This window comes from Bactrocera oleae, chromosome 4 (assembly GCF_042242935.1).
Source record: "Bactrocera oleae isolate idBacOlea1 chromosome 4, idBacOlea1, whole genome shotgun sequence".
NCBI lineage: Eukaryota > Metazoa > Arthropoda > Insecta > Diptera > Tephritidae > Bactrocera > Bactrocera oleae.
Window position 1 is genome coordinate 71,676,750 of NC_091538.1, and position 21,842 is coordinate 71,698,591.

General features: G+C 35.7%; 1 protein-coding gene across 1 annotated transcript in view; it reads left to right on the forward strand.

Moving 5' to 3' along the window:
• Positions 1-16,638, forward strand: part of insc (inscuteable) — a 31,828-nt gene extending 15,190 nt beyond the window's left edge. The window contains exons 2-4 of the mRNA XM_014247474.3: positions 11,240-11,643; positions 11,773-13,845; positions 15,069-16,638. Coding sequence (XP_014102949.2) covers positions 11,293-11,643; positions 11,773-13,845; positions 15,069-15,593 — 2,949 coding nt within the window. The 5' untranslated portion in view covers positions 11,240-11,292 and the 3' untranslated portion in view covers positions 15,594-16,638. The remainder of the gene's footprint in view (positions 1-11,239; positions 11,644-11,772; positions 13,846-15,068) is intronic.
• Positions 16,639-21,842: the final 5,204 nt, after the last annotated feature.

Consider the following 21,842-nt stretch of genomic DNA (forward strand, 5'->3'; position numbering starts at 1 on the left):
GCGCAAAACGATCAATCGCATTCAACGAAACTATTTTATTTTCCTTTGACTCGCTCAACGGCATTTTCGTTTTGTTCATATTTTTCCCCATTTAATTGAGGAAACTCAATAATAAGTAGTATTGTGCTGAAACTCGGACGAAAAGTGAAAAATTTTATGAGCGCCAACAGTTGCAAATTGCATGCCTGCATGCGTGTACGTGGCGTATCGGTGTTGGCCGCGCGCATAAATTAATATATTACTCATACGCTCCGTCGCACGACCGCTTTCATGCATACACCGGCCATATTCCAACACAATGGCAGCGCGTACAATTGGTACTTTGCCGTGAGTTGTAGACAGCGCGTGAATTTCGCAAGTCACACATACCAACTTACTCATGCTCCCACACACACATGCACTGGCGCTTAACTACTTTGCGGCACATAATATGAGCTGATTTCTGCGCGGGATCAACAAAATTAATAGGGTTTTCGACAAGCTCTTGTGTTCGTACACATTCACACATCCTCGTGCGCTGCTGCATGTGTGCGGTGGCGACAGAGGGGGCAGTCGATTGATATTACTTTTGTACAACTGGCTGGCAGCGCAATAATCATTAAGCATAATAGAGCGGTAAATATTAATTGAAAAGTGGTAAAGCAGAAAGTAATGCGCGCAAGCGTGTGTGTGTGTGAGCGTAACAATATGTATTGGCTACTATTATTGTTGTTGTAGTTGCAGCGATAAAAACATTGTTTCGCCGCCGCAAGTTTCTGTAGTAAACGCAACAACAACAATGGCCAAGTGCGCGGCCTCATTTTCGCATTTCGCCTTTTCCATTTAATTTTTCTTCGATAATAAAATCCGTTATAATTTGGAAGCGCCGCATGTATTGGTATGTTATTATGAGCATTCTTACAGAGTGTGTGTTGTTTTTGCTTGCCACTGATGTTGCGCGTTGTTGTTGTTGGGTGTGATTGGCTATATCGGAGTGGCCACGACGTTGTGGGAGTGTGTAGGTGCAGCGACCACAACATGCCTGGCACGTGCAACCAAAAACAACTGCTGTTAAACAACGTACACATGGATACAGACACAAACATACAACCTTATACGCTAGGGCTTGTGCGCTCGCTGTCTTATTTGTGGTGTGTGTGTGCCTGCTTCACAACGAGTTCGCCTATCTTATGTAGCGGAAGCTCCATGCAGTTGCAAGCAAACGCAGCGCAATTACACCGCAGTGAGCGCTGACGTATTTCGGCTACAATTTAACACATGCCAATAGCAGTGTTGAAATCTTAATTAATCTTCTCGCGTGCGCTGCGCAGTTGCCCGATAAAATGGCCCATTGACTTCATCGTTTCGATATGATTTACGCTGCTTATGGGATTTTATGAGCGCTCCCTCTCTGTGTCTTTGCTCTCTGCTTTAATTCAACATCCCTTTGTTTTTAATTGTAGAGCTCTTTGGCCATCACGCCAAAAAAGACAGCACAGCTAATTAGTTTATAGCTGAGGAAGCTGAGGTGGCAGGCAGTGGCCCATACTCATTTGATGTTATTAAATTTTGTTACAGCCTAATTAAAATAATTTTTCGGGATTAAAAAAAATCGCTATAAATTATTTAAAATTTTTAATTAAGTATTTTTATATAGCGGTTTTAAGAATGCACAGAAAAATATTTATAAATTCAATTATATAGTTCAATATTAATTCAATATTTCTTGAGTTACACGCGATCTCCGACGGGCTTAAATATAAAGGTCCTCTTCTAGTGCGGAGATTTCGACCTTCTCCATGGATAAAAGCTTAAAAAAAGATATTCTCCATTAAATCTTTAGTCGAACAAAAATTAAAAATGACAGAAGCGTGTTTCTAAAAAAAAAATTTAATTTTATTCAACATTTTCATCGTTTTTATCTTGCCAAAATCGATTTGTGATTAGCTTAAAAAACTGGTAGGTCATTGTATGGATAACTATATACGGAACAAGTAAAAAAAATGATTGAAAAGTGTTTATTTGCTGCTTAGTGCAAATTTGAAAAAGTTTAGTTCTGAAAAAAAACGCGTTTAAAGATAAACCGATGAAGCTGATTGAATTGAGTGGATACTCATTAGTTTGTAACTAAAAATATTTTTGAAATATTCATTTAAAATTTTGGTATGATATTTTTTTCAAAATTTGATGCTAGTTTTTCCATTTAAGCTTTTTTACGATTTTCAATAAATAATTTAATTTTTTAAGTAACGAATTATTTGCGTGCACTTTTAAAAGCAAAATTTGCACTACAACAAATCTATTTGAAGTAAGAAATATACTTTCTGCTTAATCTTTTTTTAAGCTTCAAACATATTTTATATTTTTAATTTTCAATACCGCTCGAAAACTTTGAGAAAACAAGGAAACCACATTCAATTCACTTGATTTTATGTAATTTTGATTGCTCACAGCAAAATCCAATCGAAATATTCGGTATTTGATAAAGGGCATTCGGTTTTAATATTAGGTACTTGATTCGTGGTGCCCGGTATTCAGTACTTGGTATTCGGTATTTGATATAGGGTATTTGGTTTTAATACTTGGTACTTGATTCTCGGTACTCGGTATTCAGTATTTGATATTCGGTATTTGGTATTCGGTATTTAGTATTCGGCAGTTAAAATTGGTATTTAGTACTCGATATTCAGTATTTGATTTTCGGTATTTGGTATTTGGTATTCGGTATTCAGTATTTGATATTCAATATTTAATACTGTTTGTGTGGTATTCGGTATTTTTTATTTGATATTTAGTTTTGAATGTTTGATATCTGTTATTTAATAATGTGTATTCGGTATTTGATAACCTATTTTCTTCATATTTCGTGGCATTGAAGCTGCAATATTGAAAGCAAATATTGAGTAAATACTTTTAAATAACCACATGTATCCTTGATAATCAACAGAATTACAGCAGTAATGAATTAAAAGAATTAAAATACAATTTTTGTTTTATTTTTGTATTTAATTTTTTTATTTTATAATTAGAATTGAGTTGAAACTAATGAATCTGTTCATTGTGGAATGAAAATTATATTTAGAATATTACACAATGAGTTGCAAAACCCTAGCATACCTTAAGGCGGCACATTAGTGTTGGGTAACTTTGCAGCTACTGTAAACAGCAGAGATTTAAATGTTTTTCTACACTTACTATGTTGTTATATACAGTATACAGGTATATTATTGAAAAAAAATTTATTTTATAAAAAATTTCAACTTTGCTCGTTTTAACCCAAATTTGTTGCACACATTCGCATATAAATGCATATTAATGCGTTTCACTGTTGAGTGGGGTTGGCGAGAAGAATATCTTCCAACTCATATTTGTTATTCTCATTGACTAGTGTAGCACATGGAAAATATTTATGTTTTCAGAAAATTTGTGCAAATTTAAGAGTGCTCTTAAAAACACAATTCTGCATTGTATTGGCATTTACTGTGTGTGGCAAAAGTACGAGTATGCCAACAATTCGATTTGATTGAATGCAAATTGCTACAAAATAAAAGAAAACTGCAATTTTCTACACAAACTGAGCAACAATATAGATTTATTATATATATTTGATTGGCGAAATAAAAGAAATCTTCACAAATTGGTTGTTGGTGTTGTTATTCTTTCTTTGTTACCGCAGATTTGCATAACTAGCGAGTAGAAATATATTAGTTTCTTTTGATTCGGTTTGTAGGCATAGAATTTTAAGAATACTTTTTTTCTTAATATGCTCTTGAAAACTGGAGTATTTAAAACTCTCCGTTTATTATTTGCATTGTGAAAATTTTTTTTTTTATAGTCTGCTATCGGCCTAATTGCATTAAGCTCGCGATTTTGCACATAATTGAATTATTCTCATGGAATATGCTTTTCGCTCTTCTACAATTCATGAAAGCCAAGAAAGCGGGTGAAAAAACTTGAAAAATATTGGAAACGGAAATTGCAGAAAAAGTGAAAAATACGAAATAAACATACGAAAATCCACGATTTGCCCATACGCACACACAAACACACTTGCGCCGCTACTTTTTCACAGAGCGCTGCTGGCTCAAACCAGATGCTTGTTTACTCGCTGCAATCAACTTTATTATCGTTGCATGTGACTCTTTGCACGCATTTACCTTTGCGTTAATAAATTAGCGAAAAAAGATGGAAATATGTTAGCAAAAAACCGATATCGCTGCCATTGGCCTCAATTTTTTCACTGCCCACTCGTTAGTTGGCTGGCCGTTGGTAATATTTTGCGCTTCGACTGTCAATTAATAGCGAATGAGGCTTGACATTTTGGGCTATAAAAACAATAACAATTGCTCTTCCCAGCACAGATGCAGCTACCTACAGTTCCAGTTGCCCATGTAACAGTAAATCTATATATTTCCACCTGACAGTTGTACCCCATTTTGTGTTGGTACACATGTAAAATAATTTGATTGCTTTTGGCGGCTTTTTATGTTAACGGTACATATGTCAACGGCATGCAACATTTCACTGTCTGTCACATACGGCTTTATCTGCACGTACAAATAGGGTATACATGAAATATATATATTCCTAATTTTTTCATTATATATTAAGCATTTTTTGCAAAAACTTTTGCCGTTAGTTAAAATTTGCGTCCGTTTCGATTTTCTGCGGCCGAAAAATTGAGATATTGAATGATAAATGCGCTGAAATGTTGGCAAAATGCTGATTGCCAGTTGGCTGTGGCGCTGTCCTTACATTGCCACGTTAATTGTAACGGTACATTCGCAAAAAAATATTTTTTCTTCACAGCTGTAGTTAAGCGAAAACATTCCAAAAGATTCTGCTTAAATTTAATCTATCTTGAATCCATTTTTTTAGCTTCTCCAGTGAACGTATTCAGGTAGTGTTACAAATGAAGAAAGAATTTGCAACTGTAATTCTGTGTATTTGGTATTCGCTTTGCGATACATGATTTTTTACATTCGGTTTTGGCAATTGGTAATCGGTACATGGTATTTGATATTCAATATTTGATACTCTGAATTCCGTATTTGGTATTTGATATTCGGTATTTATTACTGGGTATTCGGTATTTAATATTTGATATTCGGTTTTTGGTATTTGAAATTCGGTACTTGATATTTGATACACGGTATTTAATACGGGTATGTGGTATTCGGTATTTAGTATTTGATATTCGGAATTTTTAGTATGATACTTGGTATTTATTACTGGGAGTTCAGTATTTAATATTGGGAATTTGGTATTCGACATTCGGTATTTTATACTGGGTATTTGGTATTTGATATTCGATTTGTGGCATTCGGTACTCGTTAAATGATTTTTGGTATTTATTACTGGGTAGTCGGTTATAAATTTTTGATATTCAGTCTTTGGTATTCGCTCTGCATATTTGGTATTTGGTATTTAAAATTGGTTATTTGGTTTAAGATATTCGGAATTCAATGTTCGGTTTTTGGTACTCAGTACTTCAAATTGGGTATTTTGAACACGATATATGGTATTTGATATTCGGTATGCAGTATTTAGTGTTTAGTTATATTTGTTATTTAATAATAAGTTCAAAATTATTTTCTTTTGGAATTTCTAACGGCACTAATATTTACTTTCCATACAAAGCGAGAAATGTTCAGTTTAAACTATTAATCGTGAATGTTAATCTCAACAAATATTTAAGCACAATCAAAAGGCACATTCATTAATTTACACTTATGTATGTGTACATGCAAATAGTTTTGTATAAAACTTAAATACTTTACCGTAATTCAATTTGTGGAATCTTCCACAAACTCCTTTACTAAATTAATATGAACATATTTTTGGCAGACATCAAATACAAGTACAATATTTATAATGTATATATAATATATGTACTAAATATATAGATATATGCACGTTTATGTGTGTGTTGATCAGTCGGCTGCTCACATTAATTATGAAAATTTCTTATTTGATTATGCCAAATTACATGAACATGCTGAAATTTGTGTGTTAAGCCGCATTATGCCTAATCAAATATTAAACAAACAATAAAACAACAACAAAATTTACAAGCTGGCAATGCTCAGCTAAAGTGGCTCCGAATTATACACTTTGCACGCACACACACACACACACACACAAATGTACATATGCTTGTAGAATTGTAGGCATTTTAAAGTGGCTTCAAGGAAAAGCAGTTGAACTTCCGTGGTCAGCTTAAATTCAAAATGAAATTAATTTCTCAAATTTACACCACACACACACACACACACACACACATGCACACAAGCACAAATATGCGCAAAACATACAGACGTGCTTTCAGATCAATTACGTTATTATTTCAGCATATAAATATAAAGGCTGAATAAATATGTTTCAAATAAAATTTAAATACTTTTCAATACTTGGTGTTAATTCGATTTGTTACATCTGAAATAATGTTGTTTATTTGTTTATTTAAAATGAAATCAGTAAAGTTCTGCTATGAAATGTTGCCATTTAAATGCCACCTGAATATAATTTAATGCGACTTATACACGTAGTAATATAAGAGGACAGCTCGATTTAAATGCAGTTAAAATGTTTTGAGTAAATCGGAAGCGCTTATTCCAAGAGTTTTGTCTTAATTAAAAATTTTTTTAAAAAAATGATTATTAATTTTGATTAATCTTGTCTTAGTCTTAAACATTTTGCTTAAAGAATTATTAGTATTTTTGATTAATCTTGTCTTGTTTAAATGTTTAATTAAGACAAATATTAAACATTTTTCCTTTTTTTAAATTTTTTTCATTCTTCATTCGTTTCATTTCGTTTTCATTGAAAATGTATAAATTTTGATATTTATTTAATTTTTCCACATTTTTTAAACTCTCTCAACTTGAAATTTATATATATATAGTAAAGGTTCCAGCGCTCGCATTTATACTATTTATTTGAAAATATCACCTACTTAGTAAACGTACCTTGTCTATTTTTGCTTTAAGCTGCTTATAAGTAGTTGTTATGCTGAGATTTTCACAAAATTTCGCCACACTAACTTTGCTGGTATTTGCTTGCCTTGCCGACATTTCAAAAATTCATTGAGTGCTTTTCGAATTTGCGGTAACTTAATACCCACACACACCCACACATATACACACGCGCGCTTACATCAGCATCTATCTGCCTTAGACAAGTGCAGTCAAATAAATAAATGCATACATATTTACAAAGTTTACTTTTCATATATTTGATGCGCATGTGGTGTGTGTGTGTGTTTACAAGATTATGCGAGTGCTGGTCTGCTTATGCGTATTGGTGTCGAAAATACATTGATTTTTTGAATATATATGAGATGACAGCAGCTTGTGGATTTTTGGTGTTACTCATGCATACACTTTGCATTCTATCTAATATCATCGTACATCAAGTAGAATGGTATGTCTCCGAAGTGTTACGTATACGCCGTGTTGCACTCAAATCTTGTTTTGGTGATTTTATGTATTCTTTGGCAATGAAGTTGTTCTTAACTATTCCAATTTGTGTCAAAAGCATTTCGAATTGTAGGTTAAAGGAATGAAAAATTTACATTTAACACCAATTTAGAATTATAAAAAAATGTTGAGAGTATAGAAAACAATTTTCAATTGTAAAAAATATATTCGAGCTGCAGTGTGTAAAAAAGTTGAAAAAATGTTATTTTTCGAACAACGCATGTTGTTTCTCAATTTTATTATACTTATTTCTTTAACACACTCATAAAAAGAAAAATTTTTAAAAAATGCTGAACTGTGCAAATTTAGTTGTCAGTGGATTTAAGCTTGGAGTACACACGAGTATACACAGTAGTATGCTTATGAGCCACACGCAATCGCTCGGAACTCTTTATTAAATATATTTTTATATACAAAGCCACTCTACATACGGCCTAAAGCGAAGTTATGTTTCAACGCATTGACATTTTACTTTTATACACCGACTACTGACCGACATTGATTTCGTATTTAAGTATGAAAGATTTTAATATTTGCAAACAACGAATAAGCGTGCGCCACATGTACGTGCATTAGCTGGAGCAAAAAGCTTTAGCGTATGACCTGATGCGCGACCTTCTCTATACATGTCGATGTGTTTGTGTGTATGCATGTACGCATGTGTGTGCGTGTTCGCACAAAAGACTAATAAAAATCCATATAAATACTAGCGCATTGTTCATTGATTTACACTCAATGCATTTACTTTATATTACATACAATGCTTACTGCTTTTTGCTTATTGCTTACACTTTAAAATAATTTTATTATTTATTCATATTATAAAAGAGACACAAAAATGCCAACGTAAAAGCGGAAATTTAATTTTTTCTTGCGGAAATTAAAATTGTGTCATATTTCAATATGGCAACAATCAGCGTGCTCTTGTTGTTGTTGTACACAAACACACACAATCGTTGTTATTTGTGTTGCTCTATTTCGCTTTTGTGCGGCTTTTGTGCATGTGTATATGTGTGTCTTTTATGGCATCCAACCTTTTAAAATTGCGTGCGTATGTGCCATGGCGTATACGCAACACAGTAGTAACTAGTACCCACTATATGCCCTGCAGGAAATTTTGTGTTTATGCTTTTCTCTAACATTATTTATAATTTTTATAAAAACTTTAGCATAGAACGAAACTTTATATTAAAAATTATAAATGATATAAGACATTCTTTAAAATATGGTCATTAAGAACATTTTATCTTCAGTAAAGCTGTATTTTGTTAAATATCACATCTAAAATCGCTCTACTTTCAATTGTTTTAGTAACTGGTTGGCAACTGGTCTGTGTCCTTTTGCGTCCAACTAGCCTTTCACTGTTTCCATTTTTTCCACGAAGTAAGTGGAAATTATTTGTACGTTGTTTGTTTATGCGGTTATGTATTGTTGCATTGTTACATTGCTACAATCAATGTTGCTTCAAATATATTACAAATTAAAAAGTATACTGAATGCAGACGTGTTGTGCGGAGGGAGCGAGTATAGTAAAAAAGCGCTTAAGCTCTTTGCCTATATCCTTGGAAAATAAAATATGTGTATAATGTAATAAAATTGATATTGTGATTGTTTGCTGTGCAGTTTCTTTTTCATAGTAATATTTAACAATTCTCTAGCTTAAATGTTAGGTACAAAGCTAAGGAAGTGGGGGAAATTGGAATTATTAAATAGTTAAATGGACAATTTAATGTTGCATAGACATAGTTGGGATTTCGATACATATTTTCAAATTGAATTTATGGCTTTTTACTTTTTCAATTAACAAAATGCGCTTAGGGAAAATAGTAAAATACCGAAAAGTGGCATCTCACCAAAATCAGCGTTTTAAAGCCGCTTTATAGAGTAATCTTTATGCGTCTGATGATCTCTATTTATTTTATTGTTTAAAACAGGTGGCAACTCTTTTAACATAAAATATTCTTAAATTTTTAAAGACATAAATTCTAAATTCGATAAATATAACTACGTAATAATTTAAAAGGTTTGGCAACTCTTTGCACAAAAAATTCAATAAGATATGTATTAAAAAAATTATAAATAAAATTAAGTAAAACTTCAAAATAGATGGCAACCATTCTCTACGATTTGCTACCGTTTTAAAATGTTTTATTTTTTCAAATTTGAAATGTATTAATTTGGCGAACTTCTCAACAATCTGAGGATTACTACCCAACTCAGTACTCACTCACCCACCAAAAAAAATTCAAAGCGCGTAAAGATGGACCAATCATATTTTGTAAGAGCGGGCAGCTTTGTATCATGCATATTTACACGCAAAGTTGCCCACAATCAAGTAAAAAATAGCAGCATACTGCACTTATTATGAGCACACTCAAAATCTAACTCTCTACTCAGGATATGCTTATAAACCAGCGTTAGAAGTCAAACACCTGAGTTGACCCATTTCAAATACTCATAAATGGCAGCAATCAATGTACGATTTCTAATACGTAATAACACAAACACACACATCCACACACATAAACAAATATTGCTCTACCATGCCGTGGCTGGCGCAGTCGTTTGTGGCTGTGTACACACACTTATTGCACGCCCAGCAGTTTCCCTCCATTTTCGCCTCAACCACTGCATGCGAAACGGTGCATAGTGGAAACCAATAAAATGCCAATTTTTGCAGTAATTCTCGTTAAATAAGTTCGATTGCTGTAGCTGTTGACGTTTGCGCTATCAATGTGTGTGTTCTGTGCCTGTGTGGGTGTGTGACTGTGTCCAGTTACCTGGAATCAAAGTTGAGTGCAGTACTGTGTTGTGGAGTACTTGTATAACTGTTGCAACATCAGAAGTGTAACTGTAAGTTATACTTGTAACTGTGATGTGAATGTGTGTGTGTGCGTAGTTGTTCCGGTCATTCAGGTGGAACGAGAGTATTTGTACTTGTAAATGCACTCAACTCATGGGTTTGTTTGTGTATTACAAATGCACTTTTAAGTACTTCTACAAATAACGGTATATTTGCACATTTAATTGCAAGCTTCGTTATACCCTATTACACATATTTATATAGGGGGAGACAAACTTGTGCTAAATGTGGCGTTGTATACCAAATCAATATTAAAATTATAATTTAAAATTTTTTATTTTAAGTTAAACTTGTATTTTAATTTTAATTTTAATTTTAACTTTACTTTTAATGTTAATTTTATATTTAATTTTAATTTACATTTTACTTTTAACTTTAATTTTAATTTTTTTTATTTTATTCATTTTTTTTTATTTTTTACTTTAAATTAAATTAAATTTTAATTTTAGTTTTTACTCTAATTTTAATTTTAGTTCTAATTAAATTTTTATTTTAATTTTAGTGTTAATTTTAACTTAAATTTTAATGTTAGTTTTAATTTTAGTTTAATTTAGTTTTAATTTTAATTTTAGTTTTAATTTTCATTTTAATTTAAGTTTCTATTTTAAGTATAATATTATTTTTTACTTTAATTGTAATTTGAATTTGAATTTATTATTAATTATAGTTTTAATTTTACTTTAATTTTAATTTTTTTTATTTTATTCATTTTATTTTTTTACTTTAAATTTAATTTAATTTTAATTTTAAATTTAATTTTAATTGACCCAAAACCACACACTCCCATTTAGCTGTGCTCTGAACTTCCTAGTTATTTTCACATTTTGAGTGCAGTAGCTATACTGTAGTATAACGATTATAAATTTTCAACTCAAGTTATTAAGTTCATACTAATTCTACTTTCCTCTCTTGCTTGCAGATCATCTAAATCAACCAATTTTCCAGCTCAGCTTTATTATCAACAAACAAAAAATGGCTTTCCAACGCAGCTACAGCAAAGTGTGGTGGGGCTCTGATAATCAACAGTTACCCTCATCTTTGGCGCTATCCTCAGCGGCTGGTGGCGCATCCTCCATCGGCGATGGCAGCAGTTTGACAAGTGGCGGTTTTTACTACGGCTCTTACTTCACACAAAAGACACAACAACTGAACGCGCAGCGTTCGCGTTACAACAACCACAGTGGCGGGTATCATTCGCTGGATTCGGGGAGCTTTCGTTCGCACTTGAGCAATTTGTCGCGTATACAGGAAGTCGATGACGAACAGAACAACTCAAAGTTGTCGTGGGGCAAACGTGACAGTCCTGGCAGTCTACGCAGTCAGGTGAGTGATATTACATCATAAGATGACACTCATCGTATATAATTCTCTTGTAGTCTATACTAAATATCTTTATATTATATATGCATTGTTAATAATCAGCACATTTCAATGCTTGGCGAATATTTGCAGGACTCCGGCTTCTCTGATAATGATGAGTCGCACAGTGGTCGCAGTCTCGGAGGACGTTCGTCGAAACCCTCATCACCCAGCGCCAAATCAATGGGCAGCGCGCGCAGTGCGGCCAGTTCGCCGAGTTCAGTGCACTCAGCGGCGGTTGAGACCCCACCCACAGTTATCAGACGCGTAGGCAAATCGGAATTCTATTCACCGCTGGTTAACGTATCGCGACGTATATCATTTTCCGGTTCACCTGCCACAACGACTGCGCTGGATGCCGCATTAGCCGCGAAGCAAGAATCAACGTCAGCATTGTCAAAATGCTTGTCTGCTGATGAGCTGTTGATGGACGAGGCTGTGAGTGCTGCGAAGAAATTGAATTTCGACGATGCCAATGCGAGCAGTGGACTGGCCGTTCCCGCACCGCAGGAAGCGCAACAACAGCAACCGAAACGACGCCGCCGTATCATACGTCAGCCCACGAAACCCTTGTCACCCACAAAGCGCCGCACCTTACTCGAGGAAACAAATAACAGTGATGAGGAGCGCGATGCCGGCAGCGCAGTGAAAGACAGCAATTCATTTGATGAGCTTGATCGTTCAGCGGAACATAATCGTTCACGTACGCGTTTGCACGTTGTGCCAGATTACAACAATGAAACTGTTTATCTTGGTGTGGCTGCCACAACTCCCACCGCAAAGCCGTACAACAATGAAACAGTGGTACTGGGCGCCGCTGGTGAAATTGCGAGCAACATCAACGAAGATAGCAACAACAATATGCTTAAGTACGAAGCGCTCGATATGGATAACACGATATCGCCACTGAAAGAGACCGAACAGCGCTTTTTGGCCAGTACGAGCACACCGAAAGCCTCAGAAGGCAGTTGTGCAAAGCCCTGGACGCAGATGTCTTTCCGTCACGTCACTCATGAGTATGATAATCCATTGTTAAATGGACATGCACCGGATCTGCAGCATTGGTTGCATGACTTGCGTTCATCATATGAACATGAAGTGATGTCTACACTACAGACTAAATCTATAGCGCAAGAAGCCTTCAAGAATTTAACGATAACGACGAATACCGTAGCCAAATTGATACGGCAGTTGCAGCAGCGCGCTCTTTATATGCAATCGGATTTTGAGCGAGTGGAGCGCATATTGTCTGGCGCGCAGGAAGCCACACTACACGAGGCGCTCTCTAGCGCTGAACAGCTGTTGGTGAATGTCGCCGAGTTTACACAGGTGCTCGAGCGACGCGCTGTCTTCTTCAATGAGTCGCGCTCCGATCGCAAGCATTATGACGAAAATATTGAGCAGATGCGTATAATAACAAAGGACACACGCTACTCACTCGAGCGCCAACACTACATCAATCTAGAGTCGTTGTTAGATGATGTGCACGTGCTGAAGCGCTACTTGCTGATTAGTTTGCGTCAGCTGTTTGAGAAAATGGTGCGCGTTATCGTACAAAGTGTCGAACAGGGCCATTGCGATCTCATGCTGCGCGCTAACATCAACATGATTGCGACGCTAATGAACATCGATTACGAGGGCTTCGCTTCGCTCACCGATGCGTTCGTGCAGAATGAAGCCGTGCGCGCCTTATTCATCGTCTGCCTTGAGAATAAGTTATCCTCAGTGCGCGCGCAAGCATTGCGTGCACTTGCTACAGTTTGCTGTTCACCAGCGGCGATTGCGCAGCTTGGCGCATGCGGTGGCATTGAAATAGTGCGCGACATTATACAAGTGCCAGGTAAAGAGCGCAAAGGCGAGTTTAAGCGCGGTGATATTGAGCGCCGCGAGGCGGTCTCACTGCTGACGCAAATCACTGCTGCTTGGCATGGCCTTGAACACCGCGTTGATGGCCTGAAGGCGTGTGCAGAGATCATAGTGGAAGGGTTGACACAGTTGACAACGAGTACTGCTTGTGCGCAGACGTTGCTGTTATGTGCAGCCGCTTTGAATAATCTAAGTCGCATCGAGGTGACGTCACATTACTCGATAATGTCAAATGAGGCAATCTTTAAATTGATCGAAGTGTTGCAGACACTTGGCGAAGAGGCATCTATTTTTCTTTACGTAAGTAGATAATACCAAATCAAAACTTGACAACCTTTTGGTTGTTATGTGCAGAATAAATGTATGTTATGGGAAAAAAGTAGAGGCTACGAAAAATATATATATATAATATAGTGAAGACGATATTACTATATAAACTTGGTGTAGAGTAGTATATTAGTAAGATAAGTGTGACATTCAATTGGCAATGGAAAAATAAATACCCATTTTGAGTCTCTTTCCTCAACTGTTCCAATTTCGGTCGCTCGAAGTGACAAATAAAACATTCAATTCAACGGGACATGCCACCATATATTAACCACAGAAAAACACAAGTTCAAAGTAAAACAAAAACAAAAAGGCAACATCTATTTTCTATTAGAATGTGTTTTTTATGAGACTCTTAAGTGACGTAGGTAGGGTGATGCATGCGGCTCAAATGCCATAAGAAGCCGAGTAGTATGAGATCTGAATGAGAAATGGCATACAAGAAGGAACTAAAAATCTTCTAAATCGCCCAACGATCCGTGCCAACTGTGCTGTGTGTTGATATTGAACTGACGAACGACATTAATCGATGCCGAGCCGTTTTGAGGGTTTGAGGGGTACAGTTGTAGGCCGCGCCGGATGGCCGCTGGAGTATATAAATCACTCAGTCAATCGCTACTAAAATGCAATTTCTAATTTTATTGAAAGCTTTTCAAGTAACATTTTCTCAAATGGCATATTAAAGTGGCGGTTGGGTGAAGAATGAAACGAAAAGCAAATGGCTGCGTGGAAAGAAGGGCGTAGGCACAAGTTGGTAGGCAAACGCACTCAACTGCTAGTGATTGGGATTCCAAATGACAAAATGCTTAAGCTTTGTACCGACGCCGATGAGCATTTAGCAGTTTGGTGGTTGTTGGCGGCAAAGGTGCAGCTACTTCCGCCTGCCAAATGTGTGCAGGGAAAAGATCAGAACTGGTGAAATTTATTTCCGAATTTGTAAAGCAATTTTTCTTCTTCCTTTTTCTTTTAGACTACAATATATTTATCATTTTGTTTTGTGGCACAAACTAATTCTTCACTTTAAATGCTTCAGCGGCAGGGGCTCTGAGCCTTTTGTGCGTTAAGAGTGTGTGCGTGTGAAAGCTTACGCTTATTTAGTGGCCATGAGGCACATTTCTCTTAGAATATTAGCAATCAAATTTCGACTTATCCTAATTCGTTGCCTGTTGTCTTCTTCTTCATCTTCTTCATTGTAGGAACAAATCGTTGCGATGTTGCACAACATGTCGATAAACAAGAAGTGCCACAGTCACTTGGCCAATGGCATCATCATAAATTTCATCACGTGCGCATACCAAACGGAGTTCTATAAAAGCTACAAATCGCGAGCCGAAAGCGATGCACAACGTCGCACTATCAAAGCGATTCTGCATACATTGACACACTTGGTGCACGAGTCTAGTCTGGGCATTGAACTGTTGGAGCAGCATCGCGTGCCAGCCTTTTTCCGACAGGCGCTGTCTATTGGTGGCTGTAGTGCGGGTATGGAGGCATGGTCCTTGGACGGTAGCCATGGCAGAGACATTTCGGCTTTGGCGCGCCAACTGCTACAGGCGCAAAAGCAGGAGCAAACTGTCGAGCAGATCGGCCGTGATGGTGCGCTGACTGCTTCTACTGGAAATGGTGCTGGCGCGCAAGCGACTGCGGGCGCGTATGGCGGTAGCGGTAGTGGCAAAGGCAATTTCAAATTCAATTTGACGCGTCAGGAGAGTTTCGTCTGAGTGGCTGTTTGGGTGGCATGCAACACAGTTGCAAATGTATTTGGCGCGTTGGGCGTTGAGCGCCTCGGGCCATTAGGCCATTACAGTCGTTGGCTCTGCGGTCAGTCAGATGCTAGTCCAGTAAATAAAATTACCGCTTGTGTTCTTCCGATTCACGTCGTGTTTTCGAGACAAACGTGCATGTAGCGTCGCAAATGCACTGGCGGTGCCATTGACGTGAGGCGCGCTCAGGAATACAAAAGGAACTACCAATGAAGCTGGTGAAGTGTAAACGAGTTTTTGCCACTTTTACTTGCTAAAAGTGCGCGCAAAGACTTTTTCAGAAAATAAAAAAGAAAATTGATATTGCAAAGTGTATTTGTATTGTTTATTTAAAAGTAAATGTATGCATATATTATTTTATAATTTTATTTATGTTCTGTGTGTGTCGAAAATTGCGCTTTTGACCGACAAACGTTGTAAATAAATTAAGTTGTAAAAATGTTTATAAATTAGCATAAAAGAAACAAAAAAAAAAAATTTAAATCAAATGTAGACTAGTTAGTATGTTGTATGTGTGTAGTGCGCTAATGATTTACGCGTGATTTTGAAAACATGCCATAATTTCCGCATTGCCTTTTGACAGCACTTGTAATTAAATTAATTATGTACAAACCATTTCCACATCGAATGTGAGAATCCAACGAAGTAACGTAGTCAGTTATGTGCCAAAAATTATTAAAATTTATGTGTGTCGCTGTGTGACCGATATTATCACTGTAGAATAGCTATAATATATATATATAGAATATAATCGCTTGTGGACCATATTTTTTGCTGCTCTTGGTTTATAAATCACAAATGACGCGCAATAATTTTGCCACTCAAAAAATATAATATATTTATGTTTAAATGTTTGTATAAAATATTGCGTAATTTTTTATGCAGACAAATATATTAATAATTAATTCACGAATTTTATTCATACAATTAAGTTTTTTCGTACTGTTCTCTTTTTTCGCATCATTATTTAAAGAAAGTAATAAAAAAGCAATTCAAATACAAATTATGAGTCAGTTCGGCTTTTTAATATTATCGAGGTAAATAATTCACGTAAGTAAGTGAACTCACAGTAACCGTACGCGTAACTAACACACAGTTGGTCGTGGGTTCAAATCACAGACAAAAGCAGAATCCGACATAATTGAAACGATTTTAATTTCTAAGAGCGAACACTCTATGTAAGAGTGTATGCATAGCAGCCGAGCTAATAAAGTGATGCAGTGAATAAAGATTTGCTTAGCGGATGTTCGAATCAAGTTTTCTAGTAATATCAAAGAAAGCAGTACTTGTTCGTCGTCAAACAATATTTTACAACTGAGGCAGATCATAACATCATGTAAATTGAGCCAAACAGCGTACAGAGTTTTAAGCGCCGAGTGAATTCGCTTGGAAACAAAGCCGCTATAAAGTCAAAGTAATTCGACTTATTTAAACACTCAAGAGAAGACACAAACTTCATTTTTATATCATGAACAGGGTATATTAAGTTTACCACGAAGTTTGTTACACCTGAAAGGATACGTCGGAGATCCTATAAAATATATATATATTTGTATATGTAAATGTTTGCATGACGAGCCAAGTCGACTTAGCCCTGTCCGTCTGTCTGTCTGTATATACGCGCACTAGTCCCTCAGTTTTTGAGGTATTGTACTGCAATTTTCCAAGAAGCTGCTCATTTGTCGGAACGGCTGATATTGGACCAATATAGCTTATAGCTGTCATACAAACTGAACGAACAAGATCAAAATCAAATTCGTGTAAGTAAATTTAATATTTATGAAAGGTATTACAGCTTCCGAAGTTAAAATTTTTTTTTCTATATTTTTACCCATACTCATCAAAACTTTAATGTGGCTTGTTTAAGAAACTCGTGGTTTATATCAATATTTAATTAATATAGAAATTTTAAATTATTTTACAGTCAAGATTTTCCAAAGTGAAATCCAGTTTCTTTATTATACCGCCTGCTAATTGACATGAGTTTGTAGTTCAACGTCGTAGCATTTTTTGGTCCTCTGGCCTATACATTATGTTCAATAATATTCTGTTTTGTATAAAGAATTTTAAAGAGAGTTGTGAGATTTGATATCGCTCCCAGCTAAATGATTACTATTGTATGGGCTGAAAAGTCCAAAAAATCTCTGTCTTTCTCATAGCGCAATAATCTTAACTAGAGTGCTGTCAAAGTTTCATGACATTTTATCCAATGGTTTTCAATTTATTGTCCTCAAAGTGACGGTACCACTAATATTTTTAGATTCAGACACTGCAAACTGTGGAAATAGGAAACTCAAAAATTGGCTTGATGCGAAAAATCCAAACTCTAATTCGGAGATAATTCCATCTTTATTTCCACTCCTATTTTGAAGGCCTCGAAGTTCGCACCACAGAAACGGATACAAAATTTTAGATTTTAGCTACTGCAAAGCTTTACTCTACAGCTATAGGGGTATAATATGCTGAAGAATATAGCTATATTTTTATTAAAAAAAATTTTCTCTTAAGATAAAGACTCTGCAGCCCATCTCTATGACTCGCAATCGATAAGAAAATATTTGAAAGAGATTCGTTACTTATTCGCAAATCCTCATTGAACCTAACGGTCGAAAGTGCTGTTGTCACTCCTAAGGGCTTTCTCAATCTGAATAGACTAGTTCTATCAGACATCACCGATTGTGGTTGCTGAGTTGAAATATTAGCGAATTTGTTTGTGCTCAGCTGTTTAGTAGAATGCGGAGTAGAAAAGCAGCTCGTACACGTTGGCAAAACCCCTCGATTGTTTATGTCTGGGTGCTAATATACTTGCATACATATATCGTAGGGTTATTTGCATGCGCGTGTGGCTGGTTACTAATGGCTGTAGTGCGGCAAATGGGCACCACATCATTTTGGATTGTACATATTGGCATAAAATACGAAATCAGTTTGGTGGCGCAAAGAGAAAGAAGCTAGCTTCTGGAAGCACAAAATTCAAGCGTTTGCAAAGTTTTTATACAAAACTTGTTTTGAAGAAATTAAATCCGAGAGAACTCCGCATTTCCACAAAAAGTTATGCACACACACAATTACACAAATGCCATAAAGTGTGTGTGTGAGTTTTCATAGTTGGTTAGTGAAAGTAAACTCGGTCGGTCAAAACGAAAGGAAATGTATGAAATCAAACGAGATAAACGAGATAAAGCGTGAATTTATTTTAAGTGATTGGAAGGCTAAAAATCATTATCTACCCATATGTTTGACTTTCTAAGATGATACTTTGTAATAGCTCCTATGTACAATATTATTATTTTTAATGTTGGAAAATTATTGCAAAAAACTAACGTAGAATGGTTTTAAAAGCGTAATATCCGTTCAAATGCCAGGTCGCTCTTAGTTTAAGGATAGCTTTTGGTTGGAGCATATGTATTACACGGTAACGCAATGAAATTTTAAAACTTTTAATTAAGAAATCACAAAAATGTCCGTCAATAATAATAATAATAATGGTAGGGGTCCAAATTATTTAAGATAAAAAGCCAAAACCGTCTCACAACCGTTCCGAAATAAGCTGACGAAACTTAATAGAGCGAAACTCGCTTCTAAGTTATCGCATTATCTAAGATAAGTTCCTTAAAAAATATATTTACTTCATTCATATAACTTCCATCAAACGGTGTTGTGTTTTCCAAAAAATAACAGTTATTTTGTTAATAATAAATACTCGTTACACTCAAACATACAGTTATTATTTTTATTTTTTCATTAAATACTAGCCAATAAATAAAAAAATATGGTGCAGTGTACATTAGCATAAACAAAAGTTTTGAAGCAAAAAATGATTCAATAAATAAATATATATGAACAAAAAACAAAATGGAAATAATAAAAAATATTAGAAAAAACCGTAACCAATCATATTATAGCTTTTATATTATAAAATAAATAGATTTTCAAACATAGCTACACACATATATATTTATACGCTTATCGTTCAGTTAAACACTGGCATATTGCCACACTTTTAATAATGCTGCAATCAAACTAAATAATCGGCTTAGTGACGAGTTTAAATAACAATATTTACATAACGGAATATAAATGAATATAAATCATCACATAAACATATGCAAATAAATACACACATTTAAGCTTATATACATACATTCATGAGTTCTACATCTCACACTATGGACTGTATAAGATGTAGAATTTATGGAACAGACGATAAAAACAATAATTTCAGACAACTTATATATATTGCATAGTTTTCATTTTTGGTTCACTGTACTTGAAAAAAAACAAAAAAAAAAATATAAAATATATGTATTCTAACATTAAAAGCTTTTCCGCATTACTTATCGCACTTTTGTTGCATACTCTTGGAACATTCTCCGAAATGGACATTCTATATAAATTCTCGCTTTCAAGCATAAGAGCGAAAATTACACGTACGTCTTTTAGCTTTTCGAGAGCTTAGTCAGGGTCTCGTGATAAATTTGTTTTATTAAGTTTCTCAGTATTCAATGATTAATAGTTTGTTTACAAAATTTGACTATTTCAGAGAGCCGTTAATAAAAGACAGTCTAATAACTTCAAATCGTAGCTCATACAGTTTGTTCTAACTCGGATATAAGAGCTAAAAAACTGCGACTCTCCAAGGATCAGTTGCGATATGTTCTTTTGACTGCATCGTATACAATTCTTTAGTGATATCCAACTGGTATTTAGTCCTTACGCTGAATGAGCCAAATCTTTGTGTACCTATGCGATCCACTGCACACCTCTCGTTACCAGCTGCAAGTGTAAGTGCTTATGTAAATGTACTGCTATAATTGAAAACCACTTTTGTCTAGTTTAAAAATACATTAAAATTCCTTCCGTCCCCGCACTTCTTAGTACAAGCGAATTAAAAATTCGCATGCTCGTGAAAACTAGAAAATAATAATAGCAATCAAAGCAGGTGTGCAAGCTTCTACGACTTAATATCGCAGTCATTTGGCTGTGTTTTTCCATATTTTAGAAATTATGAAAAAAAAAACATTTAAATGTCGTTAGACAAACGACGGCTGTCAGAATGTAAAAACACACTTCGTCATTTTCTTGTTTGCTCTTGAAACTTGAAACATGATTTGCCTTGCATAACCTGTCATATTCGTAGCAAACCGAAACCGCCGCGCCCCTTTCAGCTGGCATTTCATTAATCATGCACTGTGCCCATGTGCTCATATGCCGTTTTCATTAGTTTCCACTGCACGGTCTTGACTTTCGGTAATTGTAATTCTTGACATCAATTCGCCATGACCACCTGTGGTCCTTGCGCTGGGCAAAAACTCAAATGGACCCGAGCGAAAATATGCAAAACAAAAAACTAAAACCAAAAAGGGTATGTTCACTTTTGCTCGGGAAAAGTTAACTCACACGAAATGTGTTACATTGACCAGCCGAAGTTGTGCTAAAAGTACATAAAATTACGAAATGGGGGGGAGTAGTAACGGGGCAAACGAATGGACGCAGGCAGCTAACATATGCACCATATGTATATAATGAGGGCGCACAAGTCGAGCGCCAACAACATTCGTAGACTGGTGTATCATATTCAAATAAAATCATTTGTTAAACCACTACCGGCAACTGCTGTGACTGCCAAAACGCAGGGTTGCACTCCCAATTCCATCGATAAAATGATAGGCATATATTTAGTTATGTCGAGGGTATTCAAGGTATTACTCATATCACATTATTATCAGGAGTTGCCGAGAATTCTCATTGTGTGCAGGAAAATCATATTTTCTTTCCATTTGTTGTGAAGGAATGTTACAGCTCAACCTCCTCTGATCGTGTGGTTTCTTTAATATAACGTTAGAGACTTTAGAGCTGCAGTAGAGCCTCGAAACAGCGGCGCATTGGTCGGGTGGTGGACGTAGTCAAAGCGAAACCAATAAAATGCCAGACCTACTCTACGAGATTTCCCTTTCGAAAACGTAGTGTTAAGTACGTCCAAAAATTGCTTTTCTGAAGTCCAAAGCGATGCACCCTTATATACCATATAGTGCATGGCAAGTATTTGTCTGCAACCCAATTATTCGGTTGTGGGTCGGGGCTGAAGCTGAAGCGGTTGTGCTTTCATTTTCGTTCATTCTGCAAGTGTCACGTCCGTCATCAGCGTCTGTATCAGCTGTGGCCCATCAACGCGTGTTACTCACACATATACCGCATAAAATTTAT